The sequence below is a fragment of the Cinclus cinclus genome, chromosome 1 (assembly GCF_963662255.1).
Source record: "Cinclus cinclus chromosome 1, bCinCin1.1, whole genome shotgun sequence".
Classification (NCBI taxonomy): Eukaryota; Metazoa; Chordata; class Aves; order Passeriformes; family Cinclidae; genus Cinclus; species Cinclus cinclus.
Window position 1 is genome coordinate 132042034 of NC_085046.1, and position 21588 is coordinate 132063621.

The 21588-nt window shown below is 41.4% G+C and overlaps 2 protein-coding genes across 4 annotated transcripts in view; one reads left to right on the top strand and one right to left on the bottom strand.

The window, feature by feature from the left end:
• Positions 1-1551: 1551 nt before the first annotated feature.
• On the bottom strand, positions 1552-16739 carry SLC25A32 (solute carrier family 25 member 32). The gene is made up of 7 exons (XM_062490803.1): positions 16553-16739; positions 13626-13776; positions 12408-12493; positions 11053-11213; positions 4300-4413; positions 3584-3729; positions 1552-2141 (listed from the first exon to the last, which is right to left on the bottom strand). The coding sequence occupies exons 1-7, from the start codon at positions 16722-16724 to the stop codon at positions 2006-2008; spliced, it is 966 nt and encodes a 321-aa protein (XP_062346787.1). The 5' UTR covers positions 16725-16739; the 3' UTR covers positions 1552-2005.
• The window catches only part of DCAF13 (DDB1 and CUL4 associated factor 13), a 40410-nt gene continuing 23319 nt past the window's right edge, over positions 4498-21588 (top strand). Inside the window, exons 1-3 of one of the 3 annotated variants that reach the window (XM_062490783.1) lie at positions 4498-4851; positions 17900-18099; positions 20183-20290. In XM_062490783.1, the coding sequence (XP_062346767.1) occupies positions 4815-4851; positions 17900-18099; positions 20183-20290 (345 nt within the window). In that variant the 5' untranslated portion in view covers positions 4498-4814. Of the gene's footprint in view, positions 4852-16810; positions 16907-17050; positions 17337-17899; positions 18100-20182; positions 20291-21588 lie in introns of those variants that run through there. The other 2 variants (XM_062490776.1, XM_062490791.1) reach the window with 2 other exon arrangements.

A 21588-nucleotide genomic window follows, 5' to 3' on the forward strand; every position in this document is an offset into this window, starting at 1 on the left:
TTTCACTGGCTTGGACGATGGTTTTAAGGTATCTGAACACAAACAAGTTACTATGAGCTGAGCTGCAGTATGTCAGTAACATACAGTGAGTGATTGTGCCCGTGCTCCCAGCCTGTCTTTGCATTTATCCTGAAGCATGAGTAAGCTGTTCTGGGCCCAGAGCACCTAATCCAGGGTAGCACATGCACAGCTTTCTTTCTTTTATGATATTTTCACTTGTCTCCACAATATGTTTTGGACTCTGGGTGGTAGTTAGCTCATTGTACCATTAAATTCAATCTGTGTACCACAAAACACACAAACTCCAGTAAGCACCCTCCAAAGGCAGAAGGTGCTGTTACAGATCTACATAATTGACATGGTAAGCTTCCAATAAATTTATCTTCAGCTAAATACACACAGAACCATCCGTAAAAAAAAAAAGCCAGCCATACCAGCCCCAGATAATAATATTATCTCTGATGAGATTAAAAACTCTTATCAGTAGAGGGGATAGGATTGTCAAAGAGAAAGTAAATTATTAATAAAGTTAGTAATACACAAAATGTGGTATGTGGTAACAGTAGCTACAAAAACAAGCAAGTGGATCACTGAACAAAGATTCAAAATACTGAGTAGTTTCTGTAGCTTTCCAGATTTTAACTTAAAATTTAAACCAAGTCCCTAACCTGTTAAATTTCTATTAAAAATTGTTCTTTCTGCTTTAGGTTAGTCTGGTACACAGGAAATGTCTCCAATTATTCTGGCCTTTGCCAACTTATTTCCTAGATAAATCATACTTACTAGATACTTAATAGCTTCAGTAATGTCTTTTCTTAAAGAAATAAAGAAACCCAAACCAGCAAACCTAGAACTCTAAAAGTACATATCCTTGATGGCAATTATTGGTGTGGAAAAAACCCATAATTATACAAATTTAAGGAGATGTACTGTAATTTAATTTATCAGTAAGTTAGCTATCAATATATTAACAATCTTTTCCTTAAACCAAATCAGAAGACATTAACAGATTGTTCTGATGTTTTTAAGAAAGTCCTGTGCACAGGACTTTTTTAAGACTAGAAACCCTTTTTTCCTCAGAGAATGTTATTGAAAGTAACTGGTCCTATTTGTTATGCTGGTTTGATCACTGTGGGATTACTAGAAAAAACACTCATCTTTAAAATGCAAGCCCACTTTCAAATATGCATTTACTTAGTAACATTTGGTCAGCTGTATTATTAATGGAGACAGACTGGCACAGAGACAGATCCAGAGAAAATGAAAGGGAGAGAAAATGAATTAAGTGGCCAGCAATGCATGCACTTTTAGCACATCGGTCTGCTGCTAAAACCAAGTTAAAAACCACAGTGCAAGTCTGTCCTGGTAAGAGAGAAGAGTTAAGTTTCATCAGACTTGCAATTATTCAAACACAAGAATGGACAGCTGTTTTTTTTTTTAAAAAAAACCTCAGTTTCCAAACTGCACCCCACTGAGGCAGCATTTTTGTGTTGGATGAGCAATGGAGTCTGGAGCATTCCATATCCTAAAATCTGACAAATAACACAGAGGTGGATTCAGACGACATTCCTTGTTTTAATGAGACTCAGAGATTTAAGAAAGCTTTGACAGGCCCCATGGTTGCTTTCATATGAAGTTTTCCACTTGTGCAGGAGCAGAATCTCAGCAATTGCTATCTTGAGACTTGCTGAAACTGCTTAGTGGGTTATTCCAGGCAGCCCAGAATGAAGGGAATTGCTGTGCAGCTGCCTTCATCCAGTTGCAGCATTATTATTTCACAGTTGCAGACATCTGCTTCAAGCAGACACAGCTGATTCAGAAAGGAAGGTAGCAATGCAGGAACATTCAACAGGAGAGATGTTGGCAGGGTTTATTGTCTCTACATTCTTTCCTCAAAATACCAGATCAATTCACAGTGTCGAAGACTGCTGAACGAAATTTCTCCCAGATCATAAATATAAAAAATAAAGGACAGATTCCTTCCTAGGAACACAAGTTCATACCTTTAATTACTTTCTTTTCTAAAACCAAGTAAAAAGCCAGACACATTTTCATAAACTACAAAGGTAATACAGCAGGCAGGAGTCACTCTGATTACATTAGGTATAATTCCTTTGTAAAATCCATGAACACCTTCTTTCCTTTAAAAGAAAAAAAAAGTTTTAATTAGTATATTTTAACAGAAAAAAATCAGACATAGAACAAAGCCTGGCATTTTATTTCTCTCACTCCTATTCAGAGATGTACTTCAGGTTAGAAATAATGTCAGACAGTGTTTAAAGTGTACCAAGTATTAACCCATCATTTTTTACATATGTTATGTAGATCAGTTATTTAGCCTAGGCTTTGAGTGGTTTCTGTGGGTACTGTCTAAGTAGAAGGCCATTTACTATCTTTCTTCATGCTACAAGAACTGGTTAAACAACTAAGAAAAGTCAGCATTCACTTTCTGAGAATTTAGGCAGCCCCTCCAGAATTTTGATTCTACTGACCAATAAATGAGAATCTAATTTGACCCACTTTGAATCAGTGTCATGCTTGGGCTGTTGAAAAGTTTCAGACACATTAAATTTCAGCTCTTTAGGTGCAGGCCTCACAGGCCTAGGACACCTGAAAGGATGAGTAAACAGAGGTCCTGAGAAATGCCTGGGTGTGGTTTACACTACCCTAAGTCACATTTGTTTCATCATGAGCACAATAGTGGCTCCAGAATGGCTGCACTACACTTCACCAGAACTAACAAGCCTTCCTGTAGCTTGCAGTACTGAAGGGCACAGCACTAACACATCAGAGCTATTTTTGCTCTGAATTGCCTCCAGTCAAAATGGTTGTACAGCCTCAGAACCAGGGAACAACACAGCCTTGGTCACTTACTCAGCTGGCATCTCTTCATAGCCCAGGACTCCATTCCCATCTCTCCAGCAATCTGCTACAACCCAGAAGCACTGCCCAAAGCAATGGATGCACATCCAGAGGTGGCCACCCTTACTAACTACACAGGCCTGTGTGAAAACTCTCCCCTGCACTGTGGAGCTCAGGGAAGAGCTCAAGGAAGGCTTGTGAGAAGATATGAATAGATGTGAGGTCACAGATCTCCAGAGGTCCTACAGGAAGCTGGGACTAGACTACAAGTGCAGTCAGACCCCAGGGTAAGCCAGGGATGTCACTATAATCGACTCCAGCTAGCTCATTTCACCTTGCCAGGAATTTGGATTAGCCACAGCTCCCTGCAGCACAATACTCCTGTTCTATGTGATAAGCTAAAGCAGTTCAAATGAGACTTCATTTAGTGTCCCAAACTGGCCATGACAATGTTATTTTTTAACCTGCGGAATTCTCTGGAGAAGAGAAGGCAAACAGAATAAACAGAAACCAGCAGGGGGGCACTGACCCTCTCCTATCTCCTCCTCTCTCCTTATCTTATGCTGTTGGTGGCATCTTGCACAGTGTAACTTTATACAACGAACACTTTCTTTGCTCTGAACTCTACTGGTTTTTGCAAGTCAGCACAGAAGCCAGTAAAGGTAGCTCTGATTCTGTAAAACTATTTCCAACATGCAGGCTTTCAATTTTGCACACCCACCTCCACGTCCTGCGGATCACATCAAACACCCCAGAATATGTGTTATGCTGGTCTTGAAGACGAGCTCGCACAACTTGATAGGGATATGTTGCTACCACAGCAAATATTTTGGATACAGCTGCCATCATTATGTATTCCACAGTGTTCTAAAAATAACAAAAATTGTCAGGCTTGCCTTAGGTATGGTTTAAATTAGCCAGTTCCCAAAATCTAATTTGATTTTTAAATGTACAACCAAACAGTACTCTAGATTTTTCCACCTTACAATACAACACATTAAAAGAAATGTCAGTGTTTACTACATGCAGTGCTACAAGTAACTGACTGTAAAACATGTGTTGTGCCTTCTCATTCCCATCAAGAGAAACACTTCTTCCTAAAGTAGCTACCTTTGCCCAACCTGCACCCCAACAGTTTTCCAGGTTTTAATACCACTCCCTCTGGTTCCACGAAATAAAATAAAATAAAATAAAATAACCCTAATTCCTTCCTCTAAAATTCTCAAAACACTTGCCAAAATAAGAACTTGGTTTTCAAAAACAGTTGCTTGTTCCTAAAAAGTGAGAAATAATTATTTTATTCTTTCCTTCTATATATTCTGCATTTCAATTTATGTATCAATACATTGTACATTTGGCTGCTGTATAATCCAACAAATGGAATCACCTTGTAATTATTTACATGCCCCAACATAATTTTATTCTCAAGCATCATACCAATTTTGTATCTGATACTCTGTTTCTATACTTGTTGTATCTCTCTTTCAAATCCTCGTAGGCCATGAACTGAAGTGCTCCATGAGATGTTCCGAACAGACCAGGCACAAATCCCTAAAAAAAGGATACAACAAGGTTAAAGGGCAATGCACAAAACCTAAACAGCTTGGCAGAGCAAGGCTCATACACCTACATTTGTCCTCCCTTAACGTGCAGAATGTGCCTGCCCAGCTGTTGCAGTCTGACTCGGGTATCCTTAAAGGCAGGCATCACACAGACACTTAATGAACACTAGTTTTCTGACAAACAGCCTAAAGTCACCTCCTGAGTCACTGAGATAAAACAAGTGGCCCAGGGACTCCACCTCACAGAGCACAAGCTGGTAACACAGATTAGGACTGCAACATCACAAATCAAGCTGTGGCTTTGCAAATGTGCTGCTCAGTGCCTGCCCCTTTCCAGAGACTGACACTGAGGGGTCTGGATCTCACCTGAGACTGGTACAGCAATGACAGATGCTAGCAACTCTGAGATGTGCCATCAGGAGCAGAGGTACAAAAAATTATTGTGACTTAGCCCAGGAAATATATATTTATGTGTTTGTATGTGTGTCTCTACATAAATGTGTGTCTATTATATATACATATATATTTCTACACTAAAAATGTTTGTGTATATATAGAATAATTTTGGTTGGAAAAGACCTTTAAGATGATCAAGTCCAACCATAAACCTGACACTGCCCTGTCCACTACCACACCATGTCCCTATGGTAGAAGAGAGTGAGCTGCTCCAGCACTGTCTTTCTTACACACACAAACACACGAAAATATACATCAACCTTTAGCTTCAAAAAAGTTGAAACTTTTTGAAGGGGGAAAACAGGTAATTGTCTCCAGAAGAATGAGAAAGCAGGAGTTCCCCCAAGACCAGGACTAGCTCCATTAAAATGAGCTGCCAGCTGCATGGGTTCTGAAAAGCACTAATGCTTTTTCTGAAGAGTTGGTCACTTACACTGAAAAACTCAAATAAATGGGGGATTAATCATCTTGGCCAGAAAAGGGCTCAAAAGCTTCCTACAAACTGTTGGGAGACAATGAAAAGGAGCTAAGTGATGGAACAAAGTGATCAAAATGTGGTTAAAAGCACTCAAAGAAACACGGTTTGGGAAAAAAAAAACAACAACAACAACAACAAAAAAAAAAAAAAAAAACAAACAAAAAAAAAAAAAACAAAAAACAAAAAACGTAGAAGGGGACCAGTTTTATTTCCTGTGATCCATCCAGGCAAGAAAAAGGAATTTAAAAATGTGCCCAGATGCCAAACTCTATGTTAGACTAAAAGGGAAGCCCAAAACGTTGAATAAAGACTTATCTATGTACCATTAAAAGCCTGGAGAAGGAGAAAAAGAAAAAAGAGAAGGGATCCCAGAAGGAGTCCACTGAATTAAGTGTTAACAAGACTAAATAATAAAACTCCTAAATTGCAGAAAACCCTCCAACAACTAGAACTAGAGCAGGCATAAAATTGCAGGGGTAATACACAAAATGCTATTTCAGGGATCAGCTTTCCAAATGCTACATGTAGATTTCTGAAGTTTTTCAGTCATTCAGGAAATGATTTTTTGGAATTTCTTTAATACATGAGGATAAATTTCATCTCACAGAAGGAAATAGTGGTCATGAATTCACCATCAGTGACCACAAATTGATGAAATGCGTTAAGGGCTAGTGAAAGTCCCAGAAAACAAACTTCCCCAAATGAGAACAAGTGGAATTAAACCACATATTTGTATTTTGTCAGCTGTAAGCACAAAGCGAAGCTTGAAGACAAAGGGCCCCCACAGAGGGAAAAGGACAACTTTGTTTTTCAGAAATCCTGGATCAAAGAAGAAAATAAAAGTAATATAAAAACACAAGGAGCTGGAAAAAATTATCAAGAATGCCAAAGAAAAAACTATCTGGGTCAGCAAAAAATGAATATGAAACTCATGGATAGTGATAGCAGGGAAAATCTTCACAAACATTTCCTGGTGATTAGACAGTAAAACCAATAAAAGACAGTGGAAGTGATTGTTCTCCACTTGGAAAGAATTAGAACGATGTATTAATATCATAGAAGAATGAGGTAATATTTTCCCTGCCAACAAAAGAAGAATGTTGAACAACCTTTAAGAGGGCTAAACTCTTAAACTTAAGCCAGAAGATTTGGATAACTTGCACCCAAGAGCCCTAAAACATCTACTGGTTGTACTTCATAAACAAATACCAGCACGCTTTAAGTCTTGTGCTGATGAGAAAAGCTCCCAAAGACTCAGGGACTTTCAATGTTGAGCCAATATTAAAAAATGCAAGAAGGGAGTGAGACAACTGTCAGCCAATGTGCCTCAGTAAAATAGGAGCTGACCCAGGTTTCTACTGATCATAGAAAACATTCTTATGGAAAATGTTTCAAAGCAAAACTGATTTCTTCACAGCACTGAAATACCTTGGCCAAGAAAGTTTTTGAAACATATTCTATTTTCTTATTCTTAGAATAATTTAGTACAACATTCTTCTTTGCCACAAAATTTAAGATAATACTTATTTTGATCCATAATACAACTGTAAAGATAAATTTTATAATAACAATGTATTTCTTGTTATTTTTACTTTAATATTTGAAATATATCTTTAGAAGATTTTTGTCATGAAGGCATGACAAGATGAATGGTTTCTCAAAGAAGTCCTGCTTGAATTCTCTTTTAAAGTATTAGAATAGAATTAAATACATAATTAGAAATTTAAATGGCATATAATTCTGAGCAGCAGAGAGTGGGAATAAATAAATATTTTAAAGTTGGCTTAAAGTGTTTTAAGTGCTGAAAATCTGTGACAAGAAGAAAATGTCCTATTAGTTAGTGTTTCAAAGGTTACCCATCACAATAAAAAGAAACACAGGCAAGTGTACACACTGGAAAACCTGTGCTTCTTAGTAGAAGGGAACAAGGTTCATTTGGTGATGTACCACTCACATCACTGCCTGAAGGGTTTGACAGCACTCAAGCCAGAACAGCCTCTGCTGTATGTTTCAAAAGAATGCAGCAAATACCTCTTGTAATCCAGTGTTGCCTTCATTTGGACTCTCAGCGTGTCACAGACCTGTAGTATCTGAGTGCCCTGCTCTGACAACTTGGGCAGACAAGACACTGAAGTCACCAAGAGCATCTTGATTCCTTCATGGTGAAAAATGTTACCATCTTTTATTCTTTTATGTGAAAGCCACTTATGCTTACATCTCTGTGTAGAACCTGCAACTTAAGTTAAAATCAAGATGGCCAAATTTCAATGGATTTTGCTATGTAAAAGTAGAAAGATACAAAAAGCTTACAAGCTTCATGTTTACAAGAAGAAAAATAACAGAAGCAAAGGCATTGCAAAATGAAGACAGCTAAGTGCCTTAGCCATTGAGGGACCAGAAAAAGTACTTTACCCTCAGAGCATAGCATCTTGCCTACCAAAGGTGAAATGGCAACACAGAGGTGGCCAAATTTATTTCACTTGGTAACAAGGACACATTACTGTTATGACTTCTGTTGTTGTCAGTATACTACATTATTATTCTCAGTCTTGATGAACCTGGATTTTACTTTAATCTCCTTAAATTTTCTCCATTTCCTGTGTATTTTACTCTTGTTTAATAAGTATTCCTGTATTTCCAACTGCTGCTTCTATGTCATCAATAAAAGAGAATTAAAAAATGCACACACAGAAATATGGAGGCCACAAAAGATGTTAGCTGCACTCCTGACTGCTATCTTAGTAGTCAGTCACTCTAGACTATACATCTAACAGTTTCTCAAAAATTCAGAGATATTTTATGTTTTCGTGAAAGCACCAATCCTACAATCTTGCAATTATTTTACCATGTTTGATCACTCCTACCTTATCCTTGAAAAGAACAACACAGCACTGTTGGGGTTGGTTCTCTCCCTTTTCCCTCTGTGGAATTTTCCCCACTGTCATGCTAAGATACCTGTTGACTGGGCCCTGGTGGCAAGGGGGGGGAGAGAGAAGAGGGAAACCCCTCGATATCCAAACATCCAGAAGAGGAAGCGGAAGGCTCTGGCTCTCCCCATTTCCCCCGTGGAGTTCGGATGAGAAGGACGATCGTCGCCTCTGCCCCATCCCTGCCATCCCAGCGCCTGGAGCCATCCTCACTGCTGTCAGACCCTGCCCTGCTGCCTTCTCGCTGTAACCTGCCACCATCCAGCACTCTGCTGAGCACTGGGACCCACACCGTGAGTGGAGAGCTCTCTCTCCATCTCTCTCTCCCCCTGGGACAGCGCTGCCATCACCCCCAGCCCTCCTGCGGCTCTGCGGGACCCGCCCGCCCCCAGCACCGGGAACTGCAGCTCAGGGAAAAGGTGCCTGCAGCCAAAAAACACTGGGACTGAGTTACTGTTCTGTTTGTGGGTAATTTCATAGCTGTTGTTGTTCTTGTTTGTCCTGTTAGATATATTAGTAAAGAACTGTTATTCCCATCCCCATATCTTTGCCTGAGAGCTCCCTTAATTCCAAAATTATAATTTGTAGGGAGGAGGGATCAGTTCAAAGGGAGGCTTCTGCCTTTCTTAGCAAATACCTGTCTTTCAAACTAGGACAAGCACTCATAACATGAAGATGGTTGCATGACATCCAGCTTCACAGCAAAGTAATTTTTAGAGCTCAGTTCTCCAGCAGATCTATGGGTGTGTTCAAAGTATATAACCCCAAGCTGTTTTTAAATTCAGCCTGGTGTGCTGCAGAGCAGCTCTGTCCCCAGTCATCAGGGGAATGGAGGCCCAAAGACAAAGCCCAATGGATGGAGGGTGTGGAAGATCACTGACTGGATGATTACTGGGATAATGAGTAGAGACTCCACCTGCCTCTTCAGAACCGGGCCAAGTTCAAGAGGAACAACTTACTGAGAAACCCAGATTCAGACAAACTATATTTCATGAACAATCAACACCCAGCAGAGCTAATAAAGACAGCTTTGATGTAGCCTGATATTACCAGTTTGTACCTCAAAGGACTGAAAGGATTTGCTTAGATCAGTAACAGTATCTGTGCAATACAGAGAAATATTGAATTGCTTGGTCAGAAATTCCATTCTTTAGAGGACAAATCTCAAAGAGAAAGAAACTCATTCCATATTTTATTTCCAGTTCTATCTGAGACAGTTGTTCTATTTGAGATCTCTTCATTTACTCTAAGGCAGAACTATCTGAGATCTCTTTATCTGCTATAAAGAATGCTATCTGAAATGAAGATTATGACATAAAGAAGACAATTGTGTGTACTACTACTCCTGTGACTCAGGGCAACTACCAAAGCTTTAGCTGTACAATTTCAAATAGAGCAAGAAAAATAAAAACTCCCCTGAACACTGAAATGGAAGAAGGCTAAAGCATGTACAAGTCAAAGAGCCACCTGAAGAGGTGCCTTTTCCCCCAGTATAGACAAGGCTGAGAGAGTTCTGACGTCAAGTGCAAGTTGCTCAGTGTGCACACTTATGTAGGTCACTCAGGATCTATTTAGGTCACCTTCTTTGCAGATTTAAGCAAGTAATTTTCTCTTTCAAAGGAAGTAGCTGCTTTAGTCCCACACTTGCAGATTAACACTACAAAGAAGTGTCTAGTGCCAAAGGCGACACATACTACAATCACGAATAATCTCAAAAGAAGGGTGGAAGGACACCATAAAACCTAACAGACCCAAGAAATCAGAACTTATCTACATGGAGCAGAGCACACATCCAGGCAGGCAAATCAGAAATCCTGACAATTTCAATTTAGGGATAAGTAAGGGGCCTTGCTCCTGGTGTTAGAATTTGGCATTCATTACCATGAAGCACACAAGTCTTAGAGAATAGGAAAGATCACATTTTTCACTGAAAGTAAAAGAAGCTGATGTTCAATAATCAGGACAATTTCTAAGAGAAAGTCGTCTTGTTCCCCATCCCTGGCAGTGATCAAGGCCAGGCTGGATAGGGGCAGCATCCAACAGCCTGAGCTAGTGGAAGGTGTCCCTGCCCATAGAAGGTGTGTTGGAATAAGAATATTTTTTTAATATCCCTTCCAACTCAAGCCATTCTATGATTCTGCAACATTACTTGCAGGAGAAGAGCCAGACTGAACTAAAATAAATTTCTTCACAACTTCCAGGCTCTGATGAATGCATCTTGATGTCATGACCTGAAGGGAGGAGGAGGCAAAAAGTCCAAATCTTATTGACATCTCTTTCCCTAAATTAAAGGGAACAAAAACCCACACATATGCAGACCATATTTAGAAGTCTGCAAATTTAATGTATCTAGAGCTGACAGATAATAGCATCAATAACCAGAGGGCAAAAAAACAGTACTGAAACTATCCATTGTGGAATTAAAAATTAGCAAATACCTTAGTCATGTTATCTTCCAGAGGATGTTAGAAATACAGAGATAAGGGATAAAATGAAAGGAAGTGCTACCAGCAACATAGGTTGCATTGTTGCTGCCCTGCTTATCCAAATTCTAATTATAAGAAGATTCAAAGAAAATTACAAAGCAGTTTATCAACAGTATAATGGGTTTTCTTCTGACTAAGTCTTTTTGCTGCAGTTCTTCAGTGGGAAAGACTCACAGAATGAAAGTATTACAATTTTTTTTTTTTTGAACAAATATTTAGAAGTCTCACCATGCTACTGGGTGGTGCCAGGCAATCCTGGAATTTTTTTTAAATGTGATTACCTTATATAAGCCACGTATGCCCTCTGTCTTGTATATCTTTATAAGAGCATCCAACATTCCTGTGTACTGCCGCTTGGAGGGATCCACGCCAGCGTTATATTGTAGCACAAGTCGGGTCTTGGTTACCCATACTGGGTTTGTAATGCAGAGAGTCATGGCTCCTGAGAACAGACAGAAGTCACACTCTTTGTTATGCCAACTGCACAGACTGTCCCAGTTTGCTCAGTCCAATATAACACAGGTTTCTACAAGGACAAAACTACTTCTCCTACTCATATTGTTAAAAACAGGTGAAGTTTATGCTCTCTATTGCTTCCTCTCCTATCTCTTCAAAGCTCAGTCCAGTCCAATTCACTCCTGCTGGGGGTATTTATGCAGGGCACATATATTTTTGCATATTCTTAGTACAGCCCCTTTTCTGCCTCATCTTTTCAGTTAGTAGTACAATCTGGACAGGAAATATAATGTACCACAGATTATCCGAGTTATTCTTCAGTATACAGTAATTCAAAACTTAATGGACACCTCAGTGATGAGAAATTTGCTTAATAATATTGACAGGTTAATAGCAACAACCTGTTATAGCTTTATAGGTTATTGAAAATATCATTGTAGCAGAATGCATTACTATATTTCAGGCCAAACAATATGCCTTACATTTCAACATTAAATGAATGGTTCAAAATCCTAATGAAAAGTCTTCCAAATTGCCTGTACAGCATGTAGCAACAGGACAAGGGGGATTGAGTCAAACTGAAAGAAACTAGGTTTAGATTAGGTATGAGGCAGAAATTCTTTACTGTGACAGTGGTAAGGCACTAGGACAGGTTGCCCAGATAAGCTGTGGATGCCCCATCTCTAGAACGTTTCAAGACCAGGCTGGATGGGGCTTTGAGCAGCCTGGTCTAGTGGGAGGTGTCCCAGCCAATGAGAGAGGGTTGGAAGTAGATTATTTTTTAAGGTCCCTTCCTAGCTAAACCATTCCATGATTCAATAGGTCACCTCCTTTCCAAGTGCTAAACATTTAGCAGTTAACAATCTTATAGCAGCAGATTTCTATAGTTACATTTTGTGACCCAATACAGTACTAAATATGGAAAGTGCTTACACAGAATGAAAACAAGGACAAAAGACAAAAATGACAATCGCTAATTCTGCGCAAAACTGAAGGACCACAGTGACCCATCTGTTTGTGCTACACATCTTTGTTTTATTTACAGACAGCAAACTGCTGCATTTGGGCTGGAACACTTACACCTGCCACCTGTAAGAAAAAACTGCACTGACACAGAAAAGGCAGGTAGCAGCATATGGAAAGGCTACAAGGGAACATTAATCTTTGCATTTAACCTCACCAGCCTCTGCAGCTGACACTAGGTGCTCGCTCGCACTGAGACTTTCCATCTTCCCTTCCTTCTTGTAAGCCTTGATGGCATTGTAACTGGAAAATATACAACACAATTTAGTAAAGGTGAAAACGTCACAAAAAACCCAATCCCGAAGTGACATACCTGACTTAAGATCATGGTGGTACTGAAGAAAAAGTGTCCAAACTACCTTTGTTTAATTGATTAATTGGTCTCTGAGCAGTTAGCTCTTTAAAGTGAACTATGGTAATATATATTTAAATTGTATAATTAAACTGTCAGTATCAATGGGACTGCATCTTGAAATTATTATATTAATATATATTATATACTTATCTATATATCATGTATACAAATTAATATAATATTATATCATTGCATAGAAAATATAAAATAATTATATAATATATAATACATAATTATTCAAAATATTATTATATAGTATATTTAAATTATATTTAAATATTTAGCTTTCTTCTCTTGATCCAGTCTGCAATCTTTGTGAATTGAGAAATTGTCAACAGAAGATGAAGTCTCAATAGCAATCTGCAGCAAAGCTTAAGGGCTGAAGTACTAAAATAACAGAGTCTAGACAACTGACAAGTGAGCTTTGCATAGGCATGCCAGCTAACTAAAACGTCCCTAAAATGTCCCTTACTAAAACAGTCCCTAAAAATGCTTCAATTAATAGGTATAAGCAGTAAATCAGGTCACCGTAACACAATAAAGTAGAATATTAAAAACAGGCTTTAAAAGCAAATCCCACCAACTAACAAAAACAATGAAAAAACTGTCACTAAAATGGTTTAAAAGAAACATTTAGTTTTAGTAGAAAACTTCATGCTCTTTAATTTTTAAGAAAACAATTTAGAATCTTGCTTTTCATGAGATTTTAAGAACAGTGTATTGGCACTTTTAGAGAATTCTTTATGAATAATATCACTACCTCTCAAATTCCTCAGTACTTTCACAGCATCAAGGGAATGCACTCTACCAGACAAAGGAACAGATCTCTGACTCAAACTGCTTAAATTCTAAAACAATAAACAGTAACAAACATTAACAGACCTGGACTAGCTAAGAGAATGACAAGTTTGTAAGTCACTTAGCACATTTCTGTACATCTTCTTTTCTCACGAAGAAGATGCAATCTATATCTGAACACTACATTGTGCGGGGTGTGACACATTTTGCAGTTCTACTTACAAGAAAAAGTAAAGTCCCCAGGAAGCCCCTGCTCCCACCATGTTTGGAGTTACCCCTTGATACAATCCTCGAAGTCCTTCATGCTTCCAGACGGTGGTCATACAGTGGAGAATCCCACTGTACTTTGGCCTCAGCTCCAATCCATCGCTTACTACGAAAGAAAGAAATTACACTGGAAAACTTTCCAGGAAGCATACAGTCCAACTGCATCCAAGCCATCATGGAAGTCTGCAGCCTCTAAAGCAAGCAATAAACGAACATGAAACTTAACTGATCAACTGCATTACAACAGTATTATTACACAAGTATGCAAGACTTGGGGTTTACAGCTTTGTGAGCCTAGAGTTCAAGAATTTAGGAAAAAAAAGGGGGGGGGGGGGGAGAAGAAACAAAGTAACAAGATAACTTCTTAGCTTAGCAAGAGGAAAGTTCCTATTAATCTGACAAGGGTAAATAAATACACTTTCATGCATTTTTGATGAGCAGCAGATTTGAAGTTTTCTGTCTCTTCTTTTTAGTACTCCAGCAATTTTGCATCCTATTTCAAGTGATTAGGATGGTATCTTTGACATGTTTCTCTAAGTCAGACAAGTCCCAAGTAACAACCCATAAATTCAAATCTTCTCTTTAAAATGTTCTATAAAGCAATGGATCACGTCTTACTGAGTCCCAAGACAATTTTTACCAGAATACTCACAAGTTTCTTCTCCCACCTAATAACCTAACAGTCCAAATAGTCAGAAAATGTCACTTCAAAAATATAGAAAACACATAAGTTTTTGTCTGACAGATCATGTAGAACATGGATGTCCACAAAACTTGGAGTGGTAACTTCTATAGCTCCTATCATAACAGCAAGGGAGTAAGCTGATTACTGATGACATATGTGATACAGTCCATGGTGAGATGGCAAGAGGTAACAGATACAAGCTGAAATAGGGAATTCTGACCAGAACTTTTTATCCAGAAGAGTGGCCAAATAATTGAACAAGTTGCCTGAAGAGCATCTTTGGAGCTACTCAAAAGTCCAATACACAAGAGTGAAAATACTGATCTAAGCAGAGCTTATCTGAGCAAGGGGTGAACTCCTCAGCTCTCATCTGACCTAAATTACTCTATGATGACAACATAGCAGCAGCTTTCATTCTTAATACAGACATATGGCTAGATCGCAATTGTACTCAAAACTGATCTCAAAGTTTTACAAGAAATGTCATTTTTGTGTCCCCATCAAAATTAATCCTGGTAAACAGGCATTTCTGTTCAGTGCCACATTTGTTATTCATTCCCCTTGTACTTTGTGTCTGGTACTGCACATTGTGACAGACTTCAGCATTAAAGACAAAATTATTTTGCTGAGCACAGTGTGACAAAGGCCTCAACACCTTGACAACCACTCAGAACCAGAACACAAACACCTAATTTCTCCATCCTGAATAAATGTTGCTAGACCTCTCCCAAAGAGATTTGTGAAATTTTTTACCATACAGACAGACACAAGATCAAGTTTATAAACTTATTAAATAACATGGGAAATCAGAGACATGAATGCAAGTCTTTCTGCCAATGATGCTGCCAAGAATATTCACAACATTCATTTTGATAACAGCTCCTGCTCCCTGGTTGAAGACAAAACATACAAATTGTCATTTTCAACCCAAAGAAGCATGTGAAAGTACGTGACCTCCAAAAGCCACCTAATCCAGACCTGTATTCAAAACAGATCTAATTAGGTCTGGTTACTTAGGGACACAACCAGTTGACTCCTGAACGTTTCCACGGCTGAGGAGATTACAGCCTCTCTGGGCAACCTTTTCCAGTATTTGACCATTCTCACCGTAAAATAACTGGAATTTTCCATGCTCATGCTTGTGCATGTTCCTTTTCAGCCTACTATCTCCAAGAATCTGGCTTTGCCTTCTCTGTGTCTTCCAGTAACACTGTCACAGACTGCAGTTTTAGCTCCCCTCAGCCCTTCCTTTCTGATGCCAAACTGATCCTGTTCTGTCAGTCTGTTCTGTGTCAGGTACTCCAGCCCTTTCACCAGCCTGGTGGCCTCCCCTGGAGTCACACCAGTGCATCACTGTCTTCTTTCACTGTCTGGGAGAGGAAGGGGCTAGACACAGTACTTCCAATCTAGTCTTACAAATAGAAAACTTGCAAGAGCCCTTCTGCTGGCTATGCTTTTCATAATGCAGCCTAGGATGTACCCAACTAGGACATGCAATGCTTTACATTTTGTGAAATGTCTCTGTCATAGTTTGGTTTTGGGATCTTAAGACATCCATGTGTCTATTTAGGAAAACAATGCAAAGATACGGTGACGTTTCAACCTCTCTGAAAGAGAGTATGATAAATGGTGGACAAGTTTCTCAAATTAAGCAGAAAATTGAAGTCGCCATGCTTCCCTGTGGAAAAGCAAACTAGTCAAAAGAGTTTTCTGCAAAACAATACCGCTATTGTTAACAAGGGAGGTTATTCCAAAACTACCGCTACGCTCTGAGCGTTGAGAACCGGCGGCATAAAGGTGAACTTTGAACGTGGTCTTGGCACAAGCCCATCGGCAGCAGGCAGTGCTCCGGCGTCCTCCGGCGACACCGGTGGTCACGGAAGGGCGGGAGGAGGCTGGAAGGCTCTCCGTCCGCCCGGGAACAGCCCGAGGCACGCCGCACATTTCACAGTCCCTACCAGCGACAAGAAGCAGCTTTGGGCTAGCAGGGAAGAGAACGGGAGTCGGGAGTCCGTCCCTTTGGGCTTACGGCCAGTTTACTCCAAGCCGCAGGGCTGCAGCGGCGCACGGAGCGGGCAGAACAGCGCGGGCTCTGGGCACGAAGCCCGGCAGGTCCCGGGCTGGGCTCGGCGAGCTCGGGCTCGCCGGCGCGTCTTTAGCGCAGGAGGGCGGGGGGGGGCGGCCGGTGCGGCCTCACCTGCGAAGCGGATCTTGACGAGGTCCAGCGGGTGCAGCGCCAGGGTGGACAGGACGCCGCCGCTCACTCCCGCCGCCAGGTTCTCCAGCCGCACGTGCCGCAGCACGGAGCGCGCGGGCGGCTCCCGCGACAGCGGCTCGCGCGCCGCGCACGCGGGGCCCGCGGCGCCCATCGCCGGTCGCGCGCGCGCAGGAGGCGGGGCCGCGGCGGGGCTCGCGCCCTCTCGCGAGAACGGCCCGCGCGGCGCGTCCGGTCACGTGTGCCCGCCGGGCCCGGGCGGCGCCATGAGGGTGAAGGTGCTGAGCCGCAACCCCGATGACTACGTGAGAGAGACCAAGCTAGACCTGCAGCGCGGTGAGCGGGGCTCCGGCTCCGGCTCCGGCTCCGGCCCCGGCCCCGGCCCCGGCCCCGGCCCTCGGCCCGGCCAGAAAGGACGAGGCCGGCGGCGGCAGGAGTGAGGGCGGCAGGAAGGCGTTCGGGTGCCCGTGGTCCGCGCCTCGCCCCTCTTCGCTCCGCTCTGCCCCGCCGCTGCGCTGGTGCCAGCTAGCAGCGAGACTCGGAGAGCTCGGTCACCGAGAGTGGCTTTGGGCTTCCCTCCTTCCGGGCGTCGGGAGTTTTCCCCAGTGCCAGGCCGGGATTTGCGTGCTCTGCCTCGGCGGAGGAGAGCTCCCCGTGCTGGGCCCGGGCCCGGCGGCTGCCGGAAGCGGCAAGGCGGGGGGGCAGAGCCCGGTCTGGGAGCGGCGTCATAGCAGGAGGGCGAGGCTGGAGGTTTAATCATGTTCTGGTACCCCGAGATTGCGTTTAGTATTTCCGAGGCTACCCTTTGCAGTTTTTAATGTTGTTTCATCCCTGGTGCATCGAGTTCTGCTTCTTGCACATTTATTTTTAAAGCTGCCAAAAATTGTGGTGATTTTACACACAGTATAATAGAGTTTTGTAGGTTGGAAGGGACCTACCTCTAAATGTTTTCTAGTCTAATCCTCTCCACCCTGCTCTGTGGTGAACAGGGACATCTTCAGCTAGATCAGGCTGCTCAGAGCCTTGATGGGGCATGTGCTGTCTCATTGTAAAAACTTCTTACTACTGTCCAGTCTAAATTCCAAAAGTTTAAGAGTGTTATTCATTGTCGTAACAGACTGTCTAGAAAGTCTGTCCCCATCTTTCTCATAACCTCCTTTAAGTACTGAAAGGCCAAAGTGAGGTCTACCTGGAGCCTTCTCTTCTCCAGCCTGAACAGCCCCAGCTCTTGCAGCCTTTCCTCATGGGAGAGATAGTCCATCCTTCTGATAATTTCTTCTCTGGACCTGCTCCAGCATGTGTTTCTAATACATGTTCTTTCTATTGCAGTTCCAAGGAACTACAACCCTGCATTGCATCCGTTTGAGGTTGCACGAGAGTACACAAGAGCTCTGAATGCCACAAAGCTAGAACGTGTGTTTGCAAAACCCTTTCTTAGTTCACTTGATGGCCACAGAGATGGAGTTAATTGCATGGCCAAACATCCAAAAAGTTTGTCTACAATGCTATCTGGAGCTTGTGATGGAGAGGTAAGCTTACAAACCACAACAAGGTACATTTCTTTCTTATTTTCTTTTTTCTCTTTTGTGTTTTGTTGGGTTGTTTGGTTGTTTTTGTCACACCTTACTTTTCTGTCTTTATTCGTCTTGTTATTTTCATCCTCACTTGGAAGGTGAAACTTTTTGCTGCTCTATAACTCTGCCACTGTACAGGGGAGACCAATTGTAGTGAAAGATTCATGGGTTGAGATAAGGACAGGGAGGGATCATGTACCATCAAGGACAAAACAGTCTGAGCTTGAGGTTATTAATTGCACTTTTTATTAAAAAACTCAGAACAGAATAATGAGAAGTAAAATAAGACCTTAAAACTACCTTCCCTCCACCCCTCTCTCCTTCCCAGGTCTCCCTCCTCCCCCCGCAGCACAGGGAAATGGGGGAAGGGGGTTGCTGTTAGTTCATTACAGGTTGTTCCTGCCTCTACTTAGGGAGAGGAGGTACTCTGCTGTTCCACCGTGGGTTCCTCCCATGGGAGACCGTTCTCCATTAACTTCTCCAGTGTGAGACCTTTCTACAGGCTGAAGCTTTTTATGAATTGCTGCTGTGTGGGTGACTGTTTCACATTGTGCAATCCTTCAAGAACAGGCTGCTCCAGTGTGGGTTCTCCACAGGTTAATAAGTCCGAGGAAACCTGCTCCAGTGTGTGGGCTCCTCTCTCCATGGGTCCCAGGGTCCCTGCCAGGAGCCTGCTCCAGTGAGGGCTTGCCATGGATCACAGCCTTCTTTGGGTCCACCTGGCCTTGGTCTTCTCCAGAGGTGCAGGTGGTCTCTGCACTCCCATTAACCTTCTCCATGGGTCCCAGGGGCACAGCTGCCTCCCCATGGTCTTCATGACAGGCTGCAGGAGAACCTGAGCTCTTTCCCTTCCTTCTTCCCTCCCCTTGGTGCCTGCAGAGTTATTGTTCTCACGTATTCTCACTCCTCTCTCCTCTGAGTGCAGTTACCTCTGCCCACTCGCTTTTATTCCTTCTTAAGTGTGTATCACAGAGTTGTTATCACAATTTCTTACTAGCTTGGCCTTGGTCAGTGGTGGGTCTGTGTGGGAGCTGGCTGGCATTGGCTCTACTGGACGTGGAGGAAGATTCCAGCAGCTTCTCACAGAAGCCCCCCCAGTAGACTCCCACTGCCAAAACCTGGCCATGCAAACACAATACATGTTGTGGTTGTTTTTTGCTGCCCACGTGACCCCCACACTTACTAGTTAGGGTGAAGGGGCAAACTTTTTGGAATAACAATTTTTCATACTGCCTGAAAAAGCTAGCCCATGTATGTATTTGATTGTTCTACGTAACTTATAAATGACAATCACCACTTTAATTAGAACTAATTGCAGAAGAAAAATACCTGTCTTTTCTGAATTCCCTGTCTTTTCTGACCCTTACATTGATCATTTGGTAGTGCTTGAATACTTTAAAGGTGTCTTCTGGGCATTTGGTTGCTTTCCTCTTTTTATAGAAAGTGCCTATGTCATGCAATAGTATGAGGGAGGTTAAACTTTTCAGAGAGAAGTGTAACAAATTTCTATGAAAATGTAGCTGTATATTTTATCCACTGATAAAAGTATTAGATACTGTAAGTACATAAAAATATAAAACCTGACATCCTTCTTCCTTGTCTTTTTTTTTTAATGAGCCCAAAAGCTTTGAAACAGAAACCTCTGTGAGAGGTGGACATTTATAGAAAATATAATACAGCAACTGGACTAAAAAAAATTATCTTGGTTACAAATTTCTTTGTGCTTTTGTCTTTAAAGGTGTACTTTTTTGCTAAATTTATAACTGCTGGTGTTCTTAGCAAGCATTCAGTTTCAGAACCAGGAGAATTCAAAATGCAGAAAGTATGCAGCTTAGGGGAGAGGATAGGAACGAAAGAGCCTCACTTTTAAAATTATTTTTCAAGAAATAAATAATTAGTTTAATGCTAAAATCTGACCAGTGTCCAAGCCAACTCTGCCATTTCATTACAACATGTGTGATCTCTTGTTCTTGAATTGTGAACTGCAGCTGTGGGCTCTAGAAAGCTTACAGAGTATTTGCTCTTTTGTTTTTATCAGGTTAAAATTTGGAACTTGACCAAACGACAGTGTATCCGCACTATACAAGCCCATGAAGGCTTTGTTCGAGGCATGTGTGCCCGTTTCTGTGGTACATCATTCTTCACTGTAAGTATTGTGTGTCTCCTTAACAGTGCAGCAGCACAGAGTACCTGTTCACCATCTGCTTTCACTGAGAAACTCGCTCTCTGCCATAGAATATTTAAATATTGTATGAATATGCTTATTCAATGTGTTGGTGAACCCGACAGTTCTATTTATGATGACATTTTTTCTGGTGCTTTGATACAGAAGTCGTTCAAGACCATCCAAGGGATAAATATCAGAAAATAGCTAACAGATGGTCGTGTAATTAAAACTCGAGTAAACTAGTTTTTGTTAAAGTAGTAAATGGATTATGTTCATTGAAAGAGCTGAAAAAGTATCCATTTGCATGTACTATGATTAGAAATTGTCTGATTAAGTGAAATCATGCTGTGTGAATAAAGCTTTATAAATTCATAACAACCACAACAGATTGAGTTGCATGTAAGCTGCTTGGAAATAGTATGTCTTTCTGTTGGCATTAAAACAGTTCTAAGATAATACAAGAACTGTTTTTGAAAACTGAAAGTGTCCTGAGGTTGTGCTTTGAACTGGTCACAGAAGAGATATTTTCACTACACTATATTTATTTTTTCTAATGTATGTGCCTGGTCACAGGGACAGTAGTTAGGATATAGGGAAAGTTGCAGTAAAAAATCCTAAATGACTCCAAGTTAGTTACTCCCCTTTAGACAATGCCTGAAAATTGAGAGAGGGAGGCCAGAAACAGTAGTAGTGCAGCGAGGGAGGGGAAGATAAACTTGTAAAACTAAGATTTTTTTTTAGGCCTGTTTGAATGATCCTGGTCACTGCAAAGCCATGGGAAAGTTTGTGCTGGCATTAGTGCAAGAGTTAGAACAAAATTTGGAACAGGCACCCAGAGCAACTGAGCTGGAAAGTGCCTTTTAATTGCTTACAGAAGATAATTTGCAGTTTAGGGTGCCAGTTGATTAAAAATCACAAAATGTAGCCTTACAAAATAGCTGTTATTCCAGCTCACCTTTTTGCTATTGAGCTATCTGTTTCAGAAACTGGAAAAGCTTTGTGGGTCAAGATAGAAAGGGGAATTAGGTAAGTGAAAGGTGGTAGGATACAAGTGACAAACTGGGAATCAATCTCCTGCTCTCAGAAGATGACAGATCCCTAGACAATCTCTGAGCAGCAGCCACTGTGGAGCCAGCCCCCACCTCCTCTTTTGTCTCCCAGTACTGCAGCTTTCATTGCTGAGCATTGTTCTATGGTATGGAATACTCCTTTGGCCAGTTCAGGGCGTCTGTCATGCCTGTGTCCCCTCCCAGTCTGCTGCCCACCCCAGGCCTGCT

Excerpts from the sequence above, each read along its gene's own strand:
- SLC25A32 (XM_062490803.1), bottom strand. The coding sequence starts at position 16,724 with ATGGGCGCCGCGGGCCCCGCGTGCGCGGCGCGCGAGCCGCTGTCGCGG. Across the intron at positions 11,214-12,407 it reads AGTGTCAGCTGCAGAGGCTG|GAGCCATGACTCTCTGCATT; the intron begins GTGAGGTTAAAT and ends GTCTGTTCTCAG. Across the intron at positions 2,142-3,583 it reads GTGATCCGCAGGACGTGGAG|GAAAGAAGGTGTTCATGGAT; the intron begins GTGGGTGTGCAA and ends TTTCTTTTAAAG.